At 38.0% G+C, this 23,598-nt stretch overlaps 2 protein-coding genes across 2 annotated transcripts in view; one reads left to right on the top strand and one right to left on the bottom strand.

Annotated features, from left to right (window-relative positions):
• The first annotated feature begins 333 nt into the window (after nt 1-333).
• On the top strand, nt 334-1,674 carry rln3a (relaxin 3a). The gene is made up of 2 exons (XM_028455731.1): nt 334-583; nt 1,287-1,674. Exons 1-2 carry the CDS (start codon nt 424-426, stop codon nt 1,568-1,570), a joined length of 444 nt encoding a protein of 147 aa, XP_028311532.1. The 5' UTR covers nt 334-423; the 3' UTR covers nt 1,571-1,674.
• A 5,005-nt stretch (nt 1,675-6,679) lies between these two features.
• The window catches only part of pitpnc1a (phosphatidylinositol transfer protein cytoplasmic 1a), a 111,068-nt gene continuing 94,149 nt past the window's right edge, over nt 6,680-23,598 (bottom strand). The window contains exons 7-9 of the mRNA XM_028455423.1: nt 15,507-15,662; nt 13,022-13,085; nt 6,680-8,300 (exon numbers count right to left, since the gene is read on the bottom strand). Of these exons, the coding sequence (XP_028311224.1) occupies nt 7,990-8,300; nt 13,022-13,085; nt 15,507-15,662 (531 nt within the window). The 3' untranslated portion in view covers nt 6,680-7,989. The remainder of the gene's footprint in view (nt 8,301-13,021; nt 13,086-15,506; nt 15,663-23,598) is intronic.

Raw genomic sequence — 23,598 nt, 5'->3', positions numbered from 1 at the left:
TATTTCAAAAAATATATATGTATTTTGCTTTTCCTACTTTATATATATATATATATACTGTCAGGAATGGGCTTCAAATACTTCAGTGACGTATCACTAAAAGTGACAAACGTGCTTCAGGCCAACACACGAATAAATCACAAAGGCCTCTAACACATCCATTAATTATTCCACCTTTGGTCTGCTTTTTGTCTCCATAAAGGTCTCTCCCAGTATCTCCCATACAAATCTGTCCATCTCCTGGAAGCCTACGTGCACAGTCTACTTCCCTTGCATGGCTCCCAACACCTTTATAAACCCAGTGTGGGTTGACCATTAAAGCCATACCTCATTGAAACAGGGACTCCAAGAGCTCAGGGGGAATTAAAGAGAGTGCATCCCACATTGTCAGACTCTTCTTGGTTTGATTTCTTTTTAGGTGCAATGTGGAAAGCTGTAATCCTGGCTGCGTTTTTGTTTGTTGCTGTGGTTCAGCCAATGGATGACCCAGCGTACGGGGTTAAGCTCTGTGGCCGTGAGTTCATCCGGGCTGTCATTTTCACCTGTGGAGGTTCAAGATGGAAACGATCGCTCACTGGTGGAGGTAGGCCACACACATATATACATATATATACAGAAAACGAATCAACTGTGATGATAATATTTTAGTAGAACGTTTTTCATAAAAAGATGAGGAATAAAACTTAGGGGTTTTCAGAACTCTTTCTGTATTTGTATTTTATTTAATGAGAGGTCCGTGTGTGTAATAATAAGTCCGTGTGAAAGGCTGCATGTTTATGTCTCCGTCCATCCACTCTTGTGCTAAATGTGCCATGTCAGTAACAACATAATAGGTAGAAACCACAACTTGAACCATAGAAAGTGCCTGGATGTTGATCAGAAATGGTATGACTAAGAATATATGGATTATGTTCAATGTGAGACCATAAAACAGAAATAAAAATATAATCACAAAAAAATAATAACTTACTCAGAAACAGTTGGGTGTAGAAATATAATGAGTTACTTTCATTCTCTTAAAACGTACTTAAGTACAAGTAAAATTACTGATTTAGAAATATACTCAAAAAAGTACAAGTACCCATGAAAGCAACTCCATTACACTAACGTGAGTACGTGTAATCCATTATGTTCATCTCTGACACTTATTACAACTATTATTGTGTTTTAATTTGTAAAATAAAACTTCTGAGTTGTGATTCTGTTGACCAATAATTGCTTAAATTGACTGAACTTCTTAAAAAAAAAACATAATAAACAATACTATGATCATTTTTGCTTTTCAGGGTATTCAGAGGAACCATTCAACTCCAATCCAGAGGATTCCTCTGAGCTCCAGCGTCCAGACCTTGTGTTGGAGAGTGTACTACAAAGAAACAGAGATCTGACTTTTGCATCTAGAGATGAGCGTGGGGGTGTGTTCAGTAGGCCAGCTCGCTCCTTCGTCACTGAAGAGATCCTGGAGGCTCTACGCAAAGCTGACCGTAAAGGCCGGGATGTGGTGGTGGGCTTGTCCAATGCCTGCTGTAAGTGGGGCTGCAGCAAGGGTGAGATCAGTTCCCTCTGCTGAGGGTCTCTGAGCACCGTAGCAGCGCACCCACTGTCAACAACACCGTAAACAATCTAAATATGCACATCTGCACCAACGAAAACCTACACACTCATTTATCTAGGAGGGGGAGTTTTTGAACAATGTGTTTCAGTAAAGCAGTGTCATGTTTATGTGTTGTATGACTCTCTGTAAGTTCTGTTAAAGATATGAAAGGGATTGTCTTCACTTTTTTGGTGAACACACACACACACACACACACACACACACACACACACACAAATGGAATAAAATGTTTCGTAAAATCAATTTAAAAATTCTTTATTGTCTAAAGAAGTAGTTTCTTAAACTTTTCAGCCCGCGACCCCCAAAATAAAGGTTCCAGAGACCAGGGACCCCCACTGTACTTGAAGGTGGTTGAACACAGACATGAACATTGAAGAACAGTCATGTGGAGACAGGGCCATTGTTGAGACTTATTCATACTGTAAAATTTTCAAAGTGAAGGAGTAAAATACCCCTCCAAATACCAGATTATCTTAGTAAATTTTAGCCAACTTTAGTAAACCCATCAAACAATCAAGATGGGAAAATAGTATTATCTTATTAACAATGCAGGAGCCATTTTGTGTTTATTGTTGGCATGATATTTAGTTGTGGATATGTCTTATATATTAGTTTCCACTAGGGAAACCAAAGGGCACTGGGGTGTGTGTATATAAGGGCATAGGTGACAGGAAGGGGTGTAACAGGCAGGGGGAGCACATACAGTTCTCACCAGACAGGCTTTCATGGTGAAACTCAGCACTCAGACAAACAGCTGGAAAAGTGTGTGTTGTTCTCCGTTTGACTTATCAAACATTACAAATAAACCCAACTCAACTACAGTAACGGCTGGAACATCATTGATTGCATCTGCGTAAGACTTCACTCCTACCTGTGTGATAATGGCAATCATTGGAACAGTGGAACAAAATCTGGAAAATTGCCATTACAATTAAGTGAGAACTACGCTCTATGAGTGAAACTTGTAACAATTCAAAGAAATAAGAAGAATGAGCTGTTGACATGCGATTGTTTTGTTTCACATGCCTGGCGTCCATGCACAATCAACTTAAAAGGACACCTGCCCTACACACAATTAACTGGAAGATTGGAAACCACCGGAGCACAAAAGACTGGGTACGTGCTATCATTAAGCTTTATTGGATAAGCTAAAGGAAGTGTTGCATTGGACAGCAGCTATGGTGGAGTCAGCTAACTGAAAGCTACAATCGTGCAACACATCAGCTGTTTGAAACATTGCATCATCAAGGCAGGGGTTTTCAGTCACAAATGTCTGCTGTCAATTCCGACGTTCAGCCACAAGATGGCGACATTGATAAGGATCCCAAGAAGGAAAACGAGTTATCAGACCCACTGCAAAGGGCATGATTTTGTTTGTTGAAACATGTCAGAAGTCAAGAAACTTAAAATGTAAACAAGCTAAAAAGTCCATAGAAATGCTGAAAGAGCTCATGAAATTAAATAAAAATGCAACTGTCGTCAAAAACAACTTGGAAGAATTAATAAAACTCTGTTATGAAGCCAAAGAAAAGCATGAGTCACTGATGAATTTACCACTGCCTGAAAATTAATGTGAAAAGCAAAACACAAAATGGAAATATATGATGGCTTCATACAAGATGTAAAAATGTGGTTATCTGAAGTTGGACAGAAACCACACACCACTGCTGAAGGTTTAATTGCCACACAACAAGATGAGGTAAACTCAGATATTATTGAACCTGATGACAGTGTGTCAAACGCCTCAAAAGCTAAATCAAACCACAAGTCTAGTTCTTCATCGCATGTATCTTCAATTTCATCACGTGTATCTTCAACTTCATCTGCCTGTATTAAAGCTCAGGCAGAAAAGGCTGCACTCATGGAACGAGCTGCTGCTTTGAGGAAAAGGCATGAACTTGAAGGCCTAGAGGAGCAATTGAAAAGAAAAAAGGAACAACTGGAAATAGAGACTGAGCTGGCAGCAACCAATGCAAAAATCAATGTATTAAATGGGAGAGACGGTTCTAGAGTATCTGATGGGATGAACTCATATTTGAAAAAGGCAACTGCTCATAAGGAAGGATCAGCGAAGTTGAAAGCACCTGCAAGTGAACATTTTCCTGATCAAGTGCAACAAGGACAGGATATGTGGAAGGAAGCTGATTTTTTCACCCAGCAACAACCAGTTAAACCAAAACGAACAACTCATGGACCATCAATTAAAGCTCCGGATGGGACGCATGTAACCCAAAACAGGCATGAAGAACAGACTTATAGGCAAGAAGGTTTACAAACGTATGTTCACAATACACCGCCTGTATTTAATCCTTATAACCAAAGTGATATCTGTGACATAATTCAGAGACAAAATGACATTACCGCTCTTCTGGTTCAGCAAAATCTCTCTTCGACCCTGCCATCAAGAGATATCCCTGTTTATGATGGAGATCCTCTGCTGTACGAAACTTTTATCAGGGCATTTGAGAGAGGAGTGGAACAAAAGACTCAAGACCACAGTGATTGCTTGCATTTCCTAGGACAATACACAAAGGGGAATGCAAAAGACTTAGTCCACAGCTGCCAACATATGCCTCCAGCTCAAGGCTATCAAAGAGCAAAACATCTTCTCAAAGAACATTTTGGGAATTAATATAAAATCGCCACTGCATATATGGACAAAGCATTTGCCTGGTCAGCAATCAAATCGGAGGATTTAAAAACATTACAAGCATTCTCATTGTTTCTCAGAGGTTGTTGTAACGCAATGACACATCTCACCTATATGGAAGAAATGAATGTTGTTTCCAATAGGAAGACCATACTTCTGAAACTGCCTTATAAGCTGAGAGACAAGTGAGGAATAGAGCATGTTAACTACAAGACCAGCATGGACACCGAGCTACATTTTCTGACCTGGTAGACTTCATAGAGAGAGAAGTGAAGGTACTGTCAGATCCACTTTTTGGAAACATCCAGGATCCTAAGCCAGTTGTAACCGTGAAAAGCTCAACTTCATTTAAACCAAGAGGAAAGTCAGGACCAAGAGGAAGCAGTTTTGCAACAACGGCAACACCTATAGAACCACAAGAACAAGAAAATGTGACAACAAATGGAAAGGAAAGAAATGTATCAAACCCCAAATATCAATATTGTTTGTGTTGTAATAGGAGTGGTCACACATTGGTGCAGTGTCCACAGATGAAGAAGAAAATTCACAGAGAAAAAATAGACTTCCTAAAGGGAAAGGGAATCTGTTTTGGGTGTTTGAAAATAGGACACATGAGCAAAGACTGCAAGAGTCGATTGACGTGTGATGTGTGCAAGCAAAATCATCCAGAAATACTTCACATTGAACAAAAGTACAAAGAAAAGAAACTTGAACTTTTTGAAATGAATGAGAAACCAACTGCGGGCACTGCTGTTCTCTCACCTCATACATGTGGGTATATTGGGGCCGGTGTTGAAAATTGCATCTTCTCCATTGTACCAGTACAAGTAAAAAGCCAAAAAGGAGATACAGTGCTACAAACATACGCATTTTTGGATAATGGAAGTACATCTACGTTTTGCACAGAAAGCTTAATGAGAAGACTAAATATAACAGGAAAAAGAACCAAGATGACTACAAAAATAGTTAGAAATATATAAAACAACAAAATTCCAAAAAAAAAAAAAAAACACACACATTAAGAAAAATCTTTGTTGGACAGCAAATTTTTGTTGAATTTACATTTGATTACATTTGAATTTAATAATAATAATAAATAATAATAATAGTACATCAACTTTAGAGAGTGCTTTTTTGGACACTCAAAGTCACTTTACAGAATTAAGGGATTATTCTTTCACTCCACACTTAGTGGTGGTAAACTACTATTGCAGCCACAACTGCCCTGGGGCAGACTGACGGACAATTTACATGTTTTTGAAAGTTGGCATCAAACATGACATCAAGCATTCCGTCTGCATTAACTCTTCCTACACGTTTGTCCGATTTTGACAATTAAGCTGTCAAAACGTTCAGAAAGTTTATGAGATTTATGCGTGTGCTTTTATAATTTGTAACTTTTAAACTTTTTTAGTTATTTTTTTTGTGAAACTTTATTGACTTTTCAGCTCCAATCCTATTCATACAACACAAATTACAAATCATTCAACCTTTAACTTGCTCAGCTAATACGTTCAACACATTTCAACCTTATTGTTGATGTTAAGCTGTTGCTAGGTCAATGCTTAGCTAATGCTAGGTTAATGCTATCACTTGGCTAATGCTGTTAGCGCTAATGCTAGGGGTTAATGCTATTCATAGGCTAATGTTAATGCTAGGTTAATGCTATCGCTTGGCTAATGCTACATCAGTGCTAATACTAGGTTAATGCTAATGCTAACTTAATGGACGGTTGCTGATGCTAAGCTAATGCTACGTTGATGTTTTTGCTAGGCTAATGTTAGGTAAATGCTAATATTAGGTTAGTCCTAATGTTAGATCAATGCTATTGCTGTTAATGCTAAGTTTGTGTTAATACTAAAGCTACTGTAGCACTTTGAGGTTTACTAATGCTAATGTTAAAGACTTTAACAGTAGCATTAGTGTTAACTAGCATTAGCATTCATTTAAATTTAGCATGAGCTAGCATTAGCCTAAATTTGGCATTATGAAATTTGGCTAATGCTAAAATTAGGCTAATGCCAGTTCATGCTAATGTTAATACTAGCTAATGCTAAAATTAAATGAATGCTAATGCTAGTTAATAATAATGCTAGCTAATGCTAAGCTAATGCAATGTGACGCGGTCCAGCACCTGCATCCTCACTTGCATTTTTTTCAGGAAATGCAAATATAACAATTTTTAAAGCCTTTTGGAAAACCTTGACATTTTGGTAACTTCATATACAATATATATATATATATAAAAAGGTAAAAAGTATTTCAGTGCTGGGCTCAGTATTATTGACCGGTTATTACATTTCTGGTTTTATTAAAACATTTTTTTTTTTTTTTACAATTCAGGTCTTGACACGTATCGGGTTCTAACATGTCTAAAGTTGAATGTTCTAATTCAGAAATCAAGCAACACAAAACAAATTGAAATGTCAATTTATTCATAATCAACATAAACAAGCAGATAAAATACTTTCACATACATTCAGACTGACCCCACATCTAAACATAAATGTATTTTTTTTTTACAGCTCTTTGCTTTTCTCTCTATCTCACATTTACACAATGTGGGCACATTTACTGTCTTTCTATTTACAAAGAACTCCCACAGATACTGATCCACCAATGTTGAACTTACTGAATACAAACATTAGCGTCATAGCAGCAAAAACAATAGCCTGTAAAACACAGCATTAATAACAAGTGAAGATGATGACAATAAAATCCTTTACAGCACAAACATTTGTAAATCCGTCTTTACGGTAAATTACAAACTGTGAAACTGATTCTTACTTCTTCACGTCAAAGTCCTGTGGAGGAAAATTACATGAGAGACATTCGCTGACAGTTAATTCACTGGATCTACACAATTTATACCTGGATTACAAACAACTGACCAAAGTACTGCTGTTCATACACTATTTACAATAATACACACCTGACTAGGGCTGGGCAATATATTGAGATTTCTATTTTGGCAATATTGAAAAATACAATATCGCCTATAACGTTATATATTCTAATTTTATAACTTATTTTGTATTAAAATACTCATTTTGGGAGTCGCTGCTTTTGCTACTTCTCAGAACATCATGAAAAGCACAGTTGGATGATCACTGAGTGCATCCTAACCCAGACCTTCATCTAATCAAGCCACACTATAGAATTTAACCTAGAATTCTCTCTCTTGTCAGACTTTATTTTAATTAAAAAATCATGTATCGCTATTTGGAGAAAAAATATGGAGATATGAGTTTTGGTCCATATCGCCCAGCCCTAGGCCTGACCCGACTCGACTGTGAGAACCAGAATACTCAAACAGGCCCAACCATAGAAACCAAACCACACGCTCCGTTAAACCAAACCAGTGACAGTGACTCGCTTTACATTTCTCACCAACACATCCTGAGTTTGGATTAAAAAAACATAAACAAACAAATAAACAAGTGACGTTAGATGTAATAAAAGTCTGAATGATGAATGTATGCTACACTCACTTGGTAGGAATAGTAGTGATGTAGTTAGAATAAGGAGTATGGGACTGTCACTGGGACCTTGCAGGGCTTGACACGGACCTGGTCCTGCCTGAGGAGGCAGGCTGAGGGCTGGCGTTGTGTCAGCTGAGGAACTGGGATCACCAGGACAGGGGAAGGTTTCCTTCACTGTTATTGTGGGATACGTTGGACGGGCAAACGTCCACGGATTCAGAGCTCAGGGGTTGATCAGCGTCTCATTCTGGCTGAGGACTGGAGTTCCAGGAGAAGAAGCTGGGCAGTTTGAAGAGAGAGTCCCTGCGGCCCGGGTCAGGCAGGGTCAACGTTTCTGGGGCTGACTTCTTCCTGGGTCGCTCCTTTGGCACTGACAGGAAATCAGGGGCTTCGGTGGAGAGGGGGGTGGAGGGGGCACTGCTGGGTCCGCCGCGGTTGCTGGAGGACAGAGGGGTCTCTGAGATGGAGATGGAGGGGGGGAAGGGGCCAATCTTCAGGTTGGTGGCTTCCTGGGTGGCACGCTCGTACTCTCTCACCTCCTCCATGGTCATATCTGTGAACATTCACATCAATCATGTGACTTGAATTATTTGCCGCTGTGGTGTGTAAAAACTACAAAGACAACATTGAACATTGAGTTTCAATTTTTTTTTTTTTTTTTTAAACTTAGATCAGTGGTTCTCAAACTCTTTACAGTTCCGTACCCCTTTAGACATTTAACGTGAAGCATGTACCCCTCACCAGGATTCCTACAGCTCAGTCAAAATAAATTCACGACTTTTTAAAGGGATCTTCCACTGTTTTTACAAATCTGGCCTAAAACCTTTGAACTGTCCTTATTAGAAGATCTATGCCTAACAAAAGGCATTATTTTGCACCATATTCATTTTATTAACTTTTAAAAGTGGAATTACGTGTGCGCCGCCAACTTGAAATCATGGTTAGCCCCTGTTATCCCATTGAGTTCTATAGGAGGTATACAGGGTCATTTAGCGGCGTTTTCATTCAAAAAGACAACTTGTGCTGCTTTGGGTCACGGTTTTAATTTATCATCTCCCAGTAAACAAAAGAGGTTTACATCAACTTTTTTTTTTTTTACTTTTACTGATTTTTAGAGCAACCCAAAGCAACACAAGTTGTCATTTTGACTGAAAAAGCTCCTAAATTATTCTGAATGCTTCACCTCCTATAGAACTCAATGGACTAATCACGTCACCAATGACGTCATTTCAACATGGTGGCGCACAGGGTGAAGTAGTCCTTTTTTTTTAAAAGTTAATAAAATGAATATGGTGCAAAATAATGAGTTTTGTTTGGCATAGATCTTCTAATAAGGACATTTCAAAGGTTTTAGGCCAGATTTGTAAAAATAGTGGAGGATCCCTTTAAGACTTTTTATTGCCATTTGAAATTTATTTTAAGACCAACTTCACAGTAAACATAATTGAGGAGTAAAAAAGCCATATCAATAACATAGGGTTAGGGTAATTTTTTTTCTCTCCCGGTGTGTAGTGCAGACATGCAACTGGCGGCCCCCAAAGTAAACACACAAAAATACACAAAATTCCAGTACAATACACAAACAACAGACTAAAATAATCAAAATCACTCAAAACACACAAGATGACTACACAAACAGCAAAAAATCTATAAAACAACAAAATTACAAAAAACCAAAAAACAAAGCCAATAGGAAAAATCGCTGTTGGACAGGATATTTTCGTTAAATTTACATGTTGTTGAAAGTAGCTACAAGCATGTTGCGCACAGAGTCCCGCTGCTTTGTAGTTGGTTCTGCTGTCGAGATTGAACAATGTTAAGGTAAATTATATATTAATAAAAAAACGAATGTTCCCATTTCTTTTGAAATGTGAGACTTATTACAATACTTATGTGTTAAAATTTAAGACTTTTTAAACATTGATTTAAGCCATTTTAATGACAATTAAGGCCGTATTTTTAGATTCATGAATTTAATGACTTGTAAGACTTTTTAAGGATCCACTGGATCCCTGCCCTACTCCTGCATGCTTAAAAAACATAATAATATAATGTCATATACAATGTAGCCCTACAGTGAAATTTGGGTAACATTTTACTTGAAGTTTTATACATACGGCTGACATTACACTGTCATTATTATGACATGAAACCTGTCATTAGCATTGATAAGGTGTCATGAAGGCTGTCATTCATGTTGTTTGTTACCCTAACCCCACTAGATCCCTCCACATAACCCAAAAGATGCTCAAAAGGTGTCATAATTTAGTGAAAGGTGTCACAATTTAGCGAACGAAACTTAATGACAGCCTTCATGACACCTTATTCATGCTAATGACAGCATAATGTCAGCTTAATATATATATCTTCAAGCAAAGCTTGACCAAAATTTGTCTCTGAATTTTACCTATCCTGTTGAGGAATCATAACAATCTGATTGCCAGAGCGGACATGGAAGAGATTATAATTGTGATGTAGCTGGTTATGATTTACAGTCTGCATAAACAGGACTGAATCATAACATAACCTAACCAATAGAGCGGACATGGGCTCGTCTGTAAACGGTCGCATTTACAGACCTTGGAGTCGCTGTTAGCTTACTAATAAATGGAAAGAGATTCATCACCTTTATAATAAGTGCTGACTAGGCCACTGGGAGTGAGGCCCAAGGCCAAGACAGGCTGACCTGATAATAATGTATCATGTTTTTCTGCAGTCAGTGCCTTCTCCTAGTCCTTCTCTGTCTTCTCTGTTTCAGGTGTCGTGAAGCTGATGATGGCAGTTACTGATCTGTGGTTCACGGCTCAACTAGTCTGAGACACTCTGATGTTCTATCTCTCTATCCTGTTCTGTTGGTCCTTCTGTCCACTAACCCCAACCAGTCTACGCAGATGGCTGCCACCTCTGAACCTCTGAAATTTTGGGAACCTAGGTATTAGATGAATAGAAAATATATTTTTAAATGTAAAATATGCAGGTTGGTGTTGGTCTCTTGCTGTTATGGTATTTGCTCATTGTTGGTTTGCCATCTTTTGTTACTCTGATCAGAATAGATAAATAATAAATCTTGCCCAATGGGGAAACCATAAAGTTTGTCTGAGTATCTGAACCTGGATGCAAGTGTGTCTATTTCAGTGCGTGAAGACCAGGGCCGGCCTTCCCGACAGGCAACACAGGTGGCCGCTTAGGGCGCTATCTGCTGGAGGGGCGCCAAATTGCACCCCACAATTTTTTTTTCATTTTTAAAAAAAATTTAAAAAGGTATAATAAACGCAAAACACACTGTTTACAATCACTGTACATGTTTTTTCTTAATTTAATATTAAAAATCTGTAACTGTACCTGCTAATCTTATGCCCATATATACATTTATTTTATTTTAATTCTTGTTCTATTCTATATAATTCTAATGTGTCGTTTGCACATTGTGTTCTATGGTTTTAAGATTTGTGTTACTGACTAGTAAAACCAAACAGGTAAGTAGAAATGTCCTTGTACTGAAACTTTTATATCTTATTTAAAATTTTTATTGTGTTGTTTTGCATTGCTTTTGGATTTTGCAACATTGTTGTTATTGTTCCCTCGACACAATTGCGCTACACCTGTAGGTGTATTGTAAATTTGAAAATAGGTTGTATTTTTTTGTGTTGCAGAATTGCATTGTTTTGTCATGATATTTAAAAGAAATAATAATGTGTACACACTGTGTATAGACTTGAAAAAAAACAAAACTTTATCTATTCTTATTTATTCATGGTAGGGGGGGTCAAAGTCCACTCTTGCCTAGGGCACAGAGTGACCTAAATCCGGCCCTGGTGAAGACAATAAGAACATCAATCATCAATTACTTTAAGTTGCTCATTAAATATTAGGGATGGAACAATACACCGAGTTCACATTGCGATTGATGGATGATTGGTTCGTGATAACGATACAATATTATTTAAAAATAGGTAAAAAAAACACACACACATAAAACCATTTGTTGGAAAACTAACCATGCTTTTATTTGATTCGGGGTATGACTTTTTCCAACTCAATGGGAATATCAAACAATGTGTAGTAGATCGTGTAGATTATTTTTAATCTGACTCCCTCCATTGTAATACCACTCGTAGCCTCAGTGATACATTTTGAGTCTTGTCACACGACATATCGTCCAACCCTTAATAAGCAGTTTCATATATTTTGTAATGTGAACTAAAAAACAGGTAGTTGAACTACATTTTAAATACACCACAGTTTTTTTTTTTTTACCTTGTCTGCACATACCACCAAAGGTCAACAGTACATGAAGGGCAATCTTTTCAAGACAACTAAGCATGTTTTATTATTGCAGTGATAGAAATTCAATAATTTTATTACATGGTTGTGACCATCACCAGCCCTCCCATCACTGTTTTATGATTTTTCAATTTTAGTGTAAAACAAAAAACCAACATCTTCGTGGCCTCAAATCAAACAAGGCCTTGACGAGTTATTTGTGCGTTACTGCCACCTACTGACCTGAAGGCAAAACAGTAACTAACTGGGATTAAAACATTATAAATTGTATTAACTGAAACAGCTGTTACGGCAAAATTTGCGGTTGACCTCATTTGGAGACATGATTTATTGCTCTGGTTGAATGATGGAGTCCAGTCGGAGCATTGATGGTTTTATAAAAAAGATTTATTATAAGATAAAATAAAAAGGAGTAAAGAAGAAGCTTCCATCCTGAAAGAATGAAAAACAAAGGCTGGTGGCAAAGCAAAAATGCGAAACCCGTTCAAGACCCGTTCCAACGCTCTGACTAACAGTTTCAAAGCTTAAGCTTTTTATATAGATAACAGCAAAGTTCCACTCTGGGGTAAGGAGGAGGGGAGAGTCAGATGCCCAATAGTGGAAAGATTTGAGGATGATGAAGACGTATATGTTATGAGGAAGATGTGGCGCCACTCTTATCTCCTTGATAGTGTGTGTGTGTATCTGCATGTGAGCAGAGACTCTGGCCTTGGCTGTGTTGCACTGAGTACGATCTGTACTGTTTAATCATGATTCAGCTGTTCAAAAGTGTAAAGAGTAATGGAGTCATCATGTATTAAAACATGACAAATTGTACACATGAACATACATTTGACGATATGATGATGAATATAATAATTGCCATAACACAGCTTTTTTTTAAGTCACTTGATTTTAACTCATGTCATACAAACAAATGATATCAAATGTCAGAAATTTGCCCTGTAGCATGAAGTCAGTATGAAATGTTGAGGTAGAAAGTGAACATACCGATCCACTCGTCCACCCAGGCAAACGCCTGCCTGTGTCCAAGAAGCAGAACGTCACGAATCACCTGCACAAAAGTGAAGAGTAAGAAAAAAGAAAGGGCCCAAAAAGCTAAGAAAGAAGAAAACAGATGCAGTAACAGATTGCAAGTACTCACGTTACTGTCATTGAGTTGCTTTTACGGGTACTTGTACTTTTTTGAATATATTTCTAAATCAGTCAACATAAGTATGCTTTACAATAAGTAATTCAGTAACTTTCTACACCCAAACGTTACTGAGTTAATAATTATTTTTTGTGATTATTTTTATAATTTCTGTTTCATGGTCTCGTCATAAACTAAGGCACAGAATTGAACATAATCCATACAGTATGTTCTTAGTCGTGCTGTTTCTGATTAACGCCCAGACACTTTATTTAGTTCAGGTCGGGGCTTCTTTTTTATTTTTGGATTTAATTGTTTTACGTTATTTTATTTCACACAGATGCCTTTGAGGAAAAGAAATGAAGTTCATTGTGCAAGATTTGGTCTCTTTCTTTTCAAGTTTAAACATGAGATGTTTACTAGGGATGTCCCAATGCAACTTTTTAATTTCCGATATAACAATATTGCAGCCTTGTGTATCGGCCGATACCAATATTGATTCGATATCAGCATGAATCATAAAAAGAAAAAAACTTATTTTGTAGTGTGGAATGTTAGCAAAGTCTTGATGAAGTGATGTTACTCCAATAGTCAGCAACAGTAGGTATGAAAAAAACTGACCCATTTATTAGTAAAGTAATTTTACACATTTTTATGTATTAAAGGTCCTATATCATGCAAATCAACTTTTTTGAGTTTTAAACCTTGTCAGAATGTTAATTCCTGATAAATAAAAAAAAAAACACCCCCAAAGTATTATTGGGCTTTCTTCCTGCATCTATGAGAAATCCTCAATAATCCTGCCTCCGAGCTGCTTCTCTGCCCTCTTCTGAAAAACGAGCGGTTCAGAATGCTAGTGATGTCACTAGCATTCTGAACCGCCCCCTCCAGGAAGTGCCTGCTGCTGGTGCCGCCCCTCCACAGTGAACATTCTCTCTGGTGCTAGACTAAAGTAATGTGAGCAGCCGAAAAACATCTGTTTGGATGGTCATTGTCCATTCCCTCCAGCACCTGGACTCCCCAGGCTCCTACGCCAGGATCCTGTTTGTGGACTTCAGCTCTGCTTTCAACACAATAATCCCAGCTCTCCTTCAGGACAAGCTTTCCCAGCTGAATGTGCCAGACTCCACCTGCAGGTGGATCACAGACTTCCTGTCTGACAGGAAGCAGCACGTGAAGCTGGGAAAAACCATCTCTGCTCCCCGGACCATCAGCACTGGATCTCCTCAGGGCTGTGTTCTTTCTCCTCTGCTCTTCTCCCTGTACACCAACATCTGCACCTCCTCTCACCAGTCGGTCAAACTCCTGAAGTTTGCAGACGACACGACCATCATCGGTCTCATATCTGATGGAGACGAGTCTGAGTACAGGTGGGAGACAGACCGGCTGGTGTCCTGGTGCAGCCAGAACAACCTGGAGCTCAACGCTTTAAAGACAATGGAGATGATAGCAGACTTCAGGAAGAACCCGGCCCCCCTCACCCCCCTCACCCTGGGAGACTCTACAGTGAGCTCTGTGGAGTACTTCTGCTCCCTTGGGACCATCATCACCCAGGACCTCATCAAAAAAGCTCAGCAGAGGATGTACTTCCTGCGGCAGCTGAAGAAGTTCAGTCTGCCAACAAAGATGATGGTGAAATTCTACAGCTCCATCATCCAGTCCATCCTCTGCTCCTCCATCACCATCTGGTACGCTGCAGCTATGGCTAAGGACAAGGCCAGACTAGAGCGTATCATCCACTCAGCAGAAAAGGTCATCGGCTGCAATCTGCCCTCTGGAAGGAGGTTTCGGTCCATCAGGACCAGAACCTCAAAAACAGCTTCTTTCCCTCTGCCACCATCCACTGATGGAGCGGCCACAGCCATAAGTAAAATAAACCTCTAGCTAAATGTTAGCCATACTCACTTCTTTGTCTTTATATTTGAAATACATTCTCTGGAACTGTTTACAAAGTTTGGTGGGCGTGTCTGTTGCCCATGCTGCCGAGGCTCTAGGGCTACGTTATGGGCGGCACACAGAGAAACCGTGCGTTTCAACTTCCGGGATGAAAGAAAATAAGTCATATTTCTTCATAAATTTGTATTTTATTTTGCAAAATGTAAAATATTACCCATTAGTGGCTGTAGTTGATTTTGGAAGCACTTAATATAGCATGATATAGGACCTTTAAAGACCTGACTGATGCATCCAAGATGCCAGCTTTGGCCCATGAGCCACATGTTGGTCACCAGAGTTATAAACATGGTTCTATTCATCCAATCTCTGTGTATTTCCTGACATTTCTGGACATATTGGGAAACTTTAGGTGCAGGTATGCATCTGTGTGAGTTTCTTCATCCTGACCTTGTGCACAAACTGCTCCACTCGTGTTTGCAGACCCCACACTTCAAATTTGACTGTGACCAGTTTGTAGGAGCACATGATGGGATCCTGTGTGTCCAGCCATCCCTCCTGCAGAAGCCCTCGCTTCGTCTTCTTGGACTGAAAATAGCGAAGGTCCTACAAAGATATACACCAATGAAAACAAAGAATCAGCCTTGCATGTCTTCAGTCATCACCACATTTAAATACAACTCACTGGTTAGTTTCACACATTCTTTCTTCCCTGAGCGTGTCGACTGCTTCTTGTTAAAGTCTTGCGTAAAGTCGGTCTAGTCACCAAGTTTGCTGTGTATTTCTAACAGTTCCCCACTGACTCATGCTGCAGTGCACATTTGTCTCAAGGTCACAAGTCTCGATGGCGACAGCACGGTGTGCGGGGGTTGATTCACAACTCTCTCCTTTCCCGCTGGGAGAGCACTTGTAGTGGAGGTGGAGGAGGCCGCCAACATTTGTCTGTTCACTAAATCTGCTACATTTTCCTTTCATTTGACTAACTTACATACTTAGTTGGGGTAGAAAACTTATAAAAATAAATAAATATTTTTTTCCTATTTAAAGTGCAAAAATAGGTGACGATTCATGTCATTCTAAAATGGAATTTAAATCATGTTATCATCATGACATTTTTTGAAAAATATTCCTATCCGTGCATTAACTTTTTTTTTTTAATTTTTAGTGCATCTATCTATCTATGTTCTATCTATAATGCAAGAAAGGTCTGCATGTGTGTGTTTGTGGAGCAAATTTCTTCCTTACGTGGAGTTTGTTCGACCTGAAACTTTATGAACAGCTTCCACATAGCCCGAGTGTGTGCATACGTCATCTTGGACTTATTTCGTGATTTCAAAATGTTTATTTTCATGTTTGTTTGACCGTTCGCTGTTTATACTGAACGGACGGGACCGTTCAACTGTGAAAGAGAACGGCAAAAAATGTAAATTTCTCTTATGAACAGCTTGCACACAGCCCGCTTGTGTGCGTGTGTCATTTTAGACTTATTTGGTCATTTAAAAACATTTATTTTCATGTTTGTTTGACCGATGAATACATACTTCTGACGAGCACTGTACTAGTATATATAAAACATCAAATTAGAACAGTCCACACAGCCCAGATTGAAGATATTGTCATGTTCTTTTTAAATAATATTAACATGTCAATATTTTCTTACAGCAATTGAGATCTTTGGACATTGACTATGTCTCCTGCAGTTGAAAAGACATTTTAACCCTCCTATTATCTTCAAATATTACTAACACAAATACCCATAGGGGTCAATCTGACCCCTATGGGTATTTGCCTGCAGAAAAATATTTTCAGACAATTGTTGACCAAGTTTTTGTTTCAGGCACTTTGTTTATTTATTGAATGCATAAATAAGTCCTTGATAATGAAACCTTGACCTGTTCTCTAGCGCCACCATCAGGACAAACTTTTAAATCAGAATTAATCTATCTTGAATAGCTTTTTTATTCATTTTATTTATTTATTCAGTTTATTTCCGACATGGATACATTCACTTTTTTTTTTTTAATTTTTTTTTTGTACATGCCGAAAAAGGAGACGAGAGAAGCAGTTTGCTTATCTGGGTCCCGTCCCCTGTTTTACCATCGCAAATTTACATGGGTTTACAAGTCTCTCTGGTCAAACATTCTTGAGTTGTTCTGAACAGTCCTTTTTTGTGTATTCTTTTATCCAAATCTTCTCAAATTCACTGACAACATTAATGACCACTAGAGTATGAACCCTATTGGTTGAGGTGGTGCATCTTGAAAATCTTGAATCTAAATCTGTTCTAATTTGGGGTGCTCATTCACGACTCTCACAGACTGAAACATATTTATTGATGTTTGGAAGGGATTGTGTCAGCTCGGGGGTCAACACTCTAATTCTGACTCAAATTCAGGGCTCACTCACAGACAGACAAGTGTGACACCGCTTAAATAGCTTGGGGGTCAAATTGACCCTAAAAATAACACCAATATGTGCAATATGTGTTCAGCGTGTTGACAAAATATCATGATCATTTTATGCTTAATCAATTGAAGCCATCAAATTAGGAAATAGCATGGAATATGAAGCAAAAAAAAAAAAAAAAAAAAAAAAGAGTCAACTATTCATTTTAAATGATTAACATTGAATGGTGTCAAAATGACCCCAAGGATAATAGGAGGGTTAATATAACAATATCTTGCATCTTGCACGATATGTTGTCTCAACCTTAACAGATGACTTTAAACTTTAATGACAATTGGACAAATATTCATCTTTATTGCATTTCTTTTAAATGCTGCTGTTCTATAGTTTTGTATATTGTTGTATTATATTTTGTATATTTTTTATGTATATTCTATTGATATTACTGATGTTTTGTTTTTTCTATTTTTCGTGTTTTATACTATTATACTTTTACTCTTAAGGGCTTAATGAGGTACTTGGAAACGTTATTTCATTATGTACATGCTATGCACATGATGACAAAGAAAAAAATCCTTGAAAAAATTCAATACATATTTGTCAAGTTTTAAATTTAAGCATGACTTTGTTTTTTGACTACTGTGCTGTGCTCTACACCAGTGTTTCTCAAACTTTTTCAGACCAAGGAACACTTTACTAATAAAAGACCAGACCACCTCAGTCTACAAATATCTAAAATCAATAGATCTGTTCACTGATCCAACAGTATATAACAAATTAATATGTTATTATTTATTTTATATTTTCATAATCACTTGGAATCAGTTGTCTTTGGTGGAACAACTTTAAACATTTAAAACATTTACAAATCTGATACTAGTTTAAAAATTATATAAACTGAGGGACCACTAGGGGTTGCTAGATGACCGTTCAGTGGTCCGCAGACCAGTCTTTGAGAAAGGCTGCGCTATGCTGAACTATTATTAGGATGGATGTGTGTGTGTGTGTGTGTGTAAATAATGAAACACTATTGTCAGTCATTCTAAGGCGACAGGCGACATCTGGTGGTCTTCTCTTTTTTTCTCAAGTGCTGACCTCACTCTATCGCCTCTTCTTGTTCATATTTTCTTTTTTTTTTAAAAATCACACACACACATCTCTATGTACTGCTTTTACCTTCCATTTCTATTCATATCTCCAGGAATGGAGTTGGTTAAAAATGAAAAGGAATATATACAGTCATGGAGAAAAGTATTGGCACCAGCGTTGGGGTCAATTATCATTGTAACCATGTCATATGACATAATTATAATTGTAATTGTGATTGAAAAAATACTGTTGCGCGGTTGTAATCATAACTGATTTGTAATTGAGTTGAGATAATTGACTTTGTAATTGCAATTCTCATGGAAATTAGATTTAAAAATGGTCAATTACACTTCAATTGAACACAAAACTGTGGAACCATGTACAGTTGTATGCCTTAAAGATACATAGTGTAGTCAACAATTATTAAAATATGTTTCAGATCAACTTTTCCCACTACCTGTCACTTCTCTTCAAGATCATTTTACTATTTTTAAAATAACATAAATCTAGGGGTATAGTGACAGAAAAAAGGCTCAGAGGCCCAAACCAATATTATTAATACCAATATTTTCATTGATTAGGAAGCCTAACAAGGTAACCAAGAGATAAAAACAAATAAGATGACAGATAATATTTTTTGTGTATTTTACAGCTTTTTTAAGACTATAAAAAAAACAGACAGGACAAGCTCCCCGATGGAGTGAAGCTTTCATTGTTAGAGCTCCCCCTGCTGACTGGCTGCAGTATAAGTCATAAGCCCCACCTCCTCAATGATAACAGATGGGATTTAGGTCAAACTGTAAAGTTAAAATACTAAACTCTGCAGTGATCATTAGTGATCCTACATTGTGTTCAAATACTCATATTTCTGTGAAGTTTGTTTTAAATAAGTTATTTGAGGTTGAAAAACGGGATGTTACGTCATATATGATGATGATTGACTGCCATGGATCTTGCGTAGCTCTCTTTGTGAATAGCAGTTACATCGTGAAGGAAAGCCGAGATGTCATTTAACTAGATGGTTTTGTACTAACCTCTATCATCTGAACAAGACATTGGTAGAATTTCCAGACAAAAAAGATACTTATATTCTTGGCGTAGCTGTGCTTTTGTAACTCATCAGGGCAGTACGTTAAATGGGCGGGGCATGTTACCAGGGCTCCTCTCGCTGGACCCTACTGTGCAAACTCTGGCTCCAAATGACGTCAAATTTGCAAGATGGAAGCGCCTCTAAGCACCGTATTTTGGCTTCGAGAACGTTGAGTGGGAACAGCTACAGTGCACGCCCACTGGTTCAAGAGATGCATCAAACCGACCCGTTATCATAACAGACGCTAACAGAAAGACAAGAGGACGGTTACGTTTTATGGGCTTATTCATTAAAGGCTTAGTAATTGTGATTAATTGTAATTGAGAATGTAATTGTAATTGACTTTTAGGGGGCAAATAGCTGTAATTTGAATTCTAATTAGAAAATACACGCGTCACCATATTTGTAACCGAGTTAATTGAACATGGTAACTGAAGATGTAATTGCAATTAAAAAATGTAATTGACCACAACCCTGATTGGCACCCGTGAAACTTTTCCAGAATTTACACCATTTCTCCCAGAAAGAGTGGGAATTACAAATGTTTTTGGTACACCCATGTTTATTTCCCTTATATGCAGAAGGCAGAAGAAAAAAGCTAAAATTTTAATAATTTTAATTCACCCTTTTTAAAACTGTGGGCGAATCATTTTATTTCAAGCATGTGCATGTGATGCTCATTTAAACTTATCTAGTAACAGGTGCTGGCAATGTCGAAATCACACTGCAGCTAGTTAACGTTAATGTGTAAAAGTTGACTCAACCTCTGTGTTGTGTGTGGCTGTGTGTGAAAAAGAGAAAGATGAGCTGAGAAGTGTCTGAGGATTTCAGAAGCATAACTGTGGAAAAATATGAACAATCTCAAGGTTAACAGACCATCACCAGAGATGTTCAAGTTCCTTTGTCCACTGTGTATAATATCATCAAGAAGTTTATATATCATAGAACTAGGGCTAATCTCCCTGGACGTTGACGGAAGAAAACAATTGAGGAAAGAATGCAATGCAGGATAGTTAGAATGGTTTTATTTTTACAATTACCATCACGTCTTAAATTACAACTCAATGCACCTTTTCACGAACATTTGACCAAGCAACACGCGTCGCCATTTTAAGAGGGGTAAACTTTTGCTTGACAACCACTATTTACACTATTTACCGCAGTCAACACAAAGGTTTTACTCAATGTCTTACAAATATTTCAGCAGATTAGAGCCAAAGGCCAAGCACCGATATGAAGATTGGTTGGTTTCCAAGACTTCTTTGTTTTTTTTGCCTCTCTTCTGAGTTGTTTCCTGATTTGTTGCTGCTGTCGGCACTAATCTTGCGAGAACTGCCACTCAGGCCATTTCAGGTGGCTGTTCTCGCGAGGCTAGTGACAGCGTTCAGCTTAGTAAGGCAGAGGAATGTTTTTATTTATTTATCTTTTAATTATTATAACATTAAAATGTGGGATATTTATGGGAAAATACTAATACGGGATGATAGAGGGAAAGAAGGGGTCAAATACGGGAGTTTCCCAGCCAAAACGGGATACTTGACAGGTATGTAAATTATTCCCCCTTTCTTTTTCTCGGCCCACCCGGCCCACCAGACATTAATGAAATGTCTACTGCAAACATACGACCCCTTTGATTTTGGGCTCCATGTAGTTCCGTCGTCATTCGTTTGCCTCAGTGCTTGGATCCATAATTTCCGTTTCTGACCTTTTTCTGTAGGTATTCTGTAAAATGACATCTTTTCGTTCAGCCAGGCATGGTTATGCCAGCCAAATACTACGCAGGATTTTGGCATTCTACGGTAAAAATCTGCCAGACTGCAAAATCTCCACCGTGTTGTCAGCAGTCAATGGCGGTTGTCAAGCAAAAGCATACCCCTCTTAAAATGGCGGCTCACGTTGCTCGGTCAAGTGCTGACATCACACAAAAAGGTGTATTCGTGTAAATCGTCACCTTTCTCTTGTGTTAACATCTATTATGATAACGATTGTAAAATACCATAAATAATATTAGCCATCATCCAATTTGTTTCTCATCTCTTGGTTACCTTGTTAGGCTTCCTTATCCATTAAAGGTGCAGTCCACAACTCTCAGATCCCTCTGTCCCCCTCCCTACCTGCTGCTCTCTTGCCCTGCCTCCAAACTTTCCAAAGTCCCTCCCTCAGAGGAGCTAACAAGCTAACGTTAGTCTGACAGCAACATCACAGTAAAATAAGATGCACTGTTAAAAGCATACTAGTGCAGCGCTTCTCTCTCAATGTACACACACCTCAGCAGCAGCAGCAGCAACAACTCTGTCACTTACAGCAGCCCACACGGAGGCTGCTGCACACACACAAACAACACATGCACTACAGATTTCTAGTGTAACAATTACAAATCAAACATAATGTAAATCAAGCAGAAGTAAATACCTTTCAAGCACAAAAGTCACCAATTCCATGTTCTACTACTCCAGACCATACACTGTAAAAAAGATGGCGCTCTAGCACCGGGAAAGGGGTGGGGACTTTAAGCAACAGCTGTCAGACAGCCCATCAAACACAATCCTGGCTCTGATTGATTCTTTTTACTTGGTCATGGTGCATTCTGCCAAAGGCAGCAAGAGCAGCAGGGGGGACTCAATTAGTCTGTTTTTTCCACACAAACTACAAGTTTAATGTAACGCTGTCCTTACATAGTGGCAACTTTAGCAAATATGACAAAAAGTCACTTTTATAAGAGTTACAGACCGCACCTTTAAAATATTGGTAATGTTATTTCAGGTGTGGGCGTCTGAGCCGTTTTCTTTCATTTTAATAAGTACACATGTGTGAGCCATCGAACTATAACATGGTTCCCCATGTTTTCATTTAAATAACTAGTACAGTGCCCGTCGGATGTATGTATTCATGTGGGAGCATAAGGGGTATATTTGCGGGTGCAAAATGTGGGTGCAATTTTCCTGGTTTAATTCTATGGGACATGTGCATAACTTCATCACTGTTATATTTTTTTGTATGGTGTATTTTTCTGTAACGTATGTTTTTTGGAGTCACATGTATTTGTGTATCTTTCTGTTGTCTTTTTGTGCATAAATGTTTGCTGTTTTTTATTTAAATTTTTTGTAATGTATGTTTTTTAGGAGCCATGTGTATTTTTGTATAATTATTGTTTTTGTTGCTATTGTAGTGTGATTTAGGAGTAATTTTGTGTATTTTTTGTATAAATATTTAGTTTTGTGTATTTTGAGCCATTTTCATATTTTTGTTGTATTTTTCTGTAAATGCATGTTTTTTTTAAGTCGAGTACAGTGCCCGTCAGAAGTATGTATTCATATAGTGGGAGCTTAAAAAGAGTTGTCAATTATGGGCATACTGTAATAACAACATACTCTGTAGCATTATAAAGGGGTATATTTGCAGGTGCAAAGTAAAATAGCATGTGCAATTTCCCTGGTTTAATTCTATGAGACATGCCCATGATAAATGTGCTTTTTTTTTTAAAAACTCATTTTTATTCGTTTGGTGTTTTTTTCCCCCTGTAATGTACAGTGCCCGTCAGAAGTATGCATTCATATGGGATTATAAGTATTTAGTTTAGTGTATAGTGTATGAGTCATTTTCATGTTTTTGTTGTCGTTTGGTGTATTTTTCTGTGTTGTCTTTTGTGTAATTTTTGTATAAATATTTAGTTTTGTGTATTTTGAGCCATTTTCATATTTTTTGTTGTCGTTTAGTGTGTGTGCGCCTGCCTAACTTTCACTAAACGTATCTATTTTCAGTAGTTAGGTGTAGTGGCAGGTGTGTCGTGAGTAAAGCTGCAGTAATCATCAGGCGCTCTTCACTATGTAGCACCGTTTACTGATCTGACTCAACACTACAGTCAATACCACCCAATGGACGGGTGTAGTGACACAGACTGTAACCGGACTAAATTGTGGTACGTTACAAACGTAGACGGTGATCGACAGTGAAGCG

The sequence above is a fragment of the Gouania willdenowi genome, chromosome 8, assembly GCF_900634775.1.
Source record: "Gouania willdenowi chromosome 8, fGouWil2.1, whole genome shotgun sequence".
Lineage (NCBI taxonomy): Eukaryota > Metazoa > Chordata > Actinopteri > Blenniiformes > Gobiesocidae > Gouania > Gouania willdenowi.
This window is presented reverse-complemented; position numbering and strand designations above follow the sequence as displayed.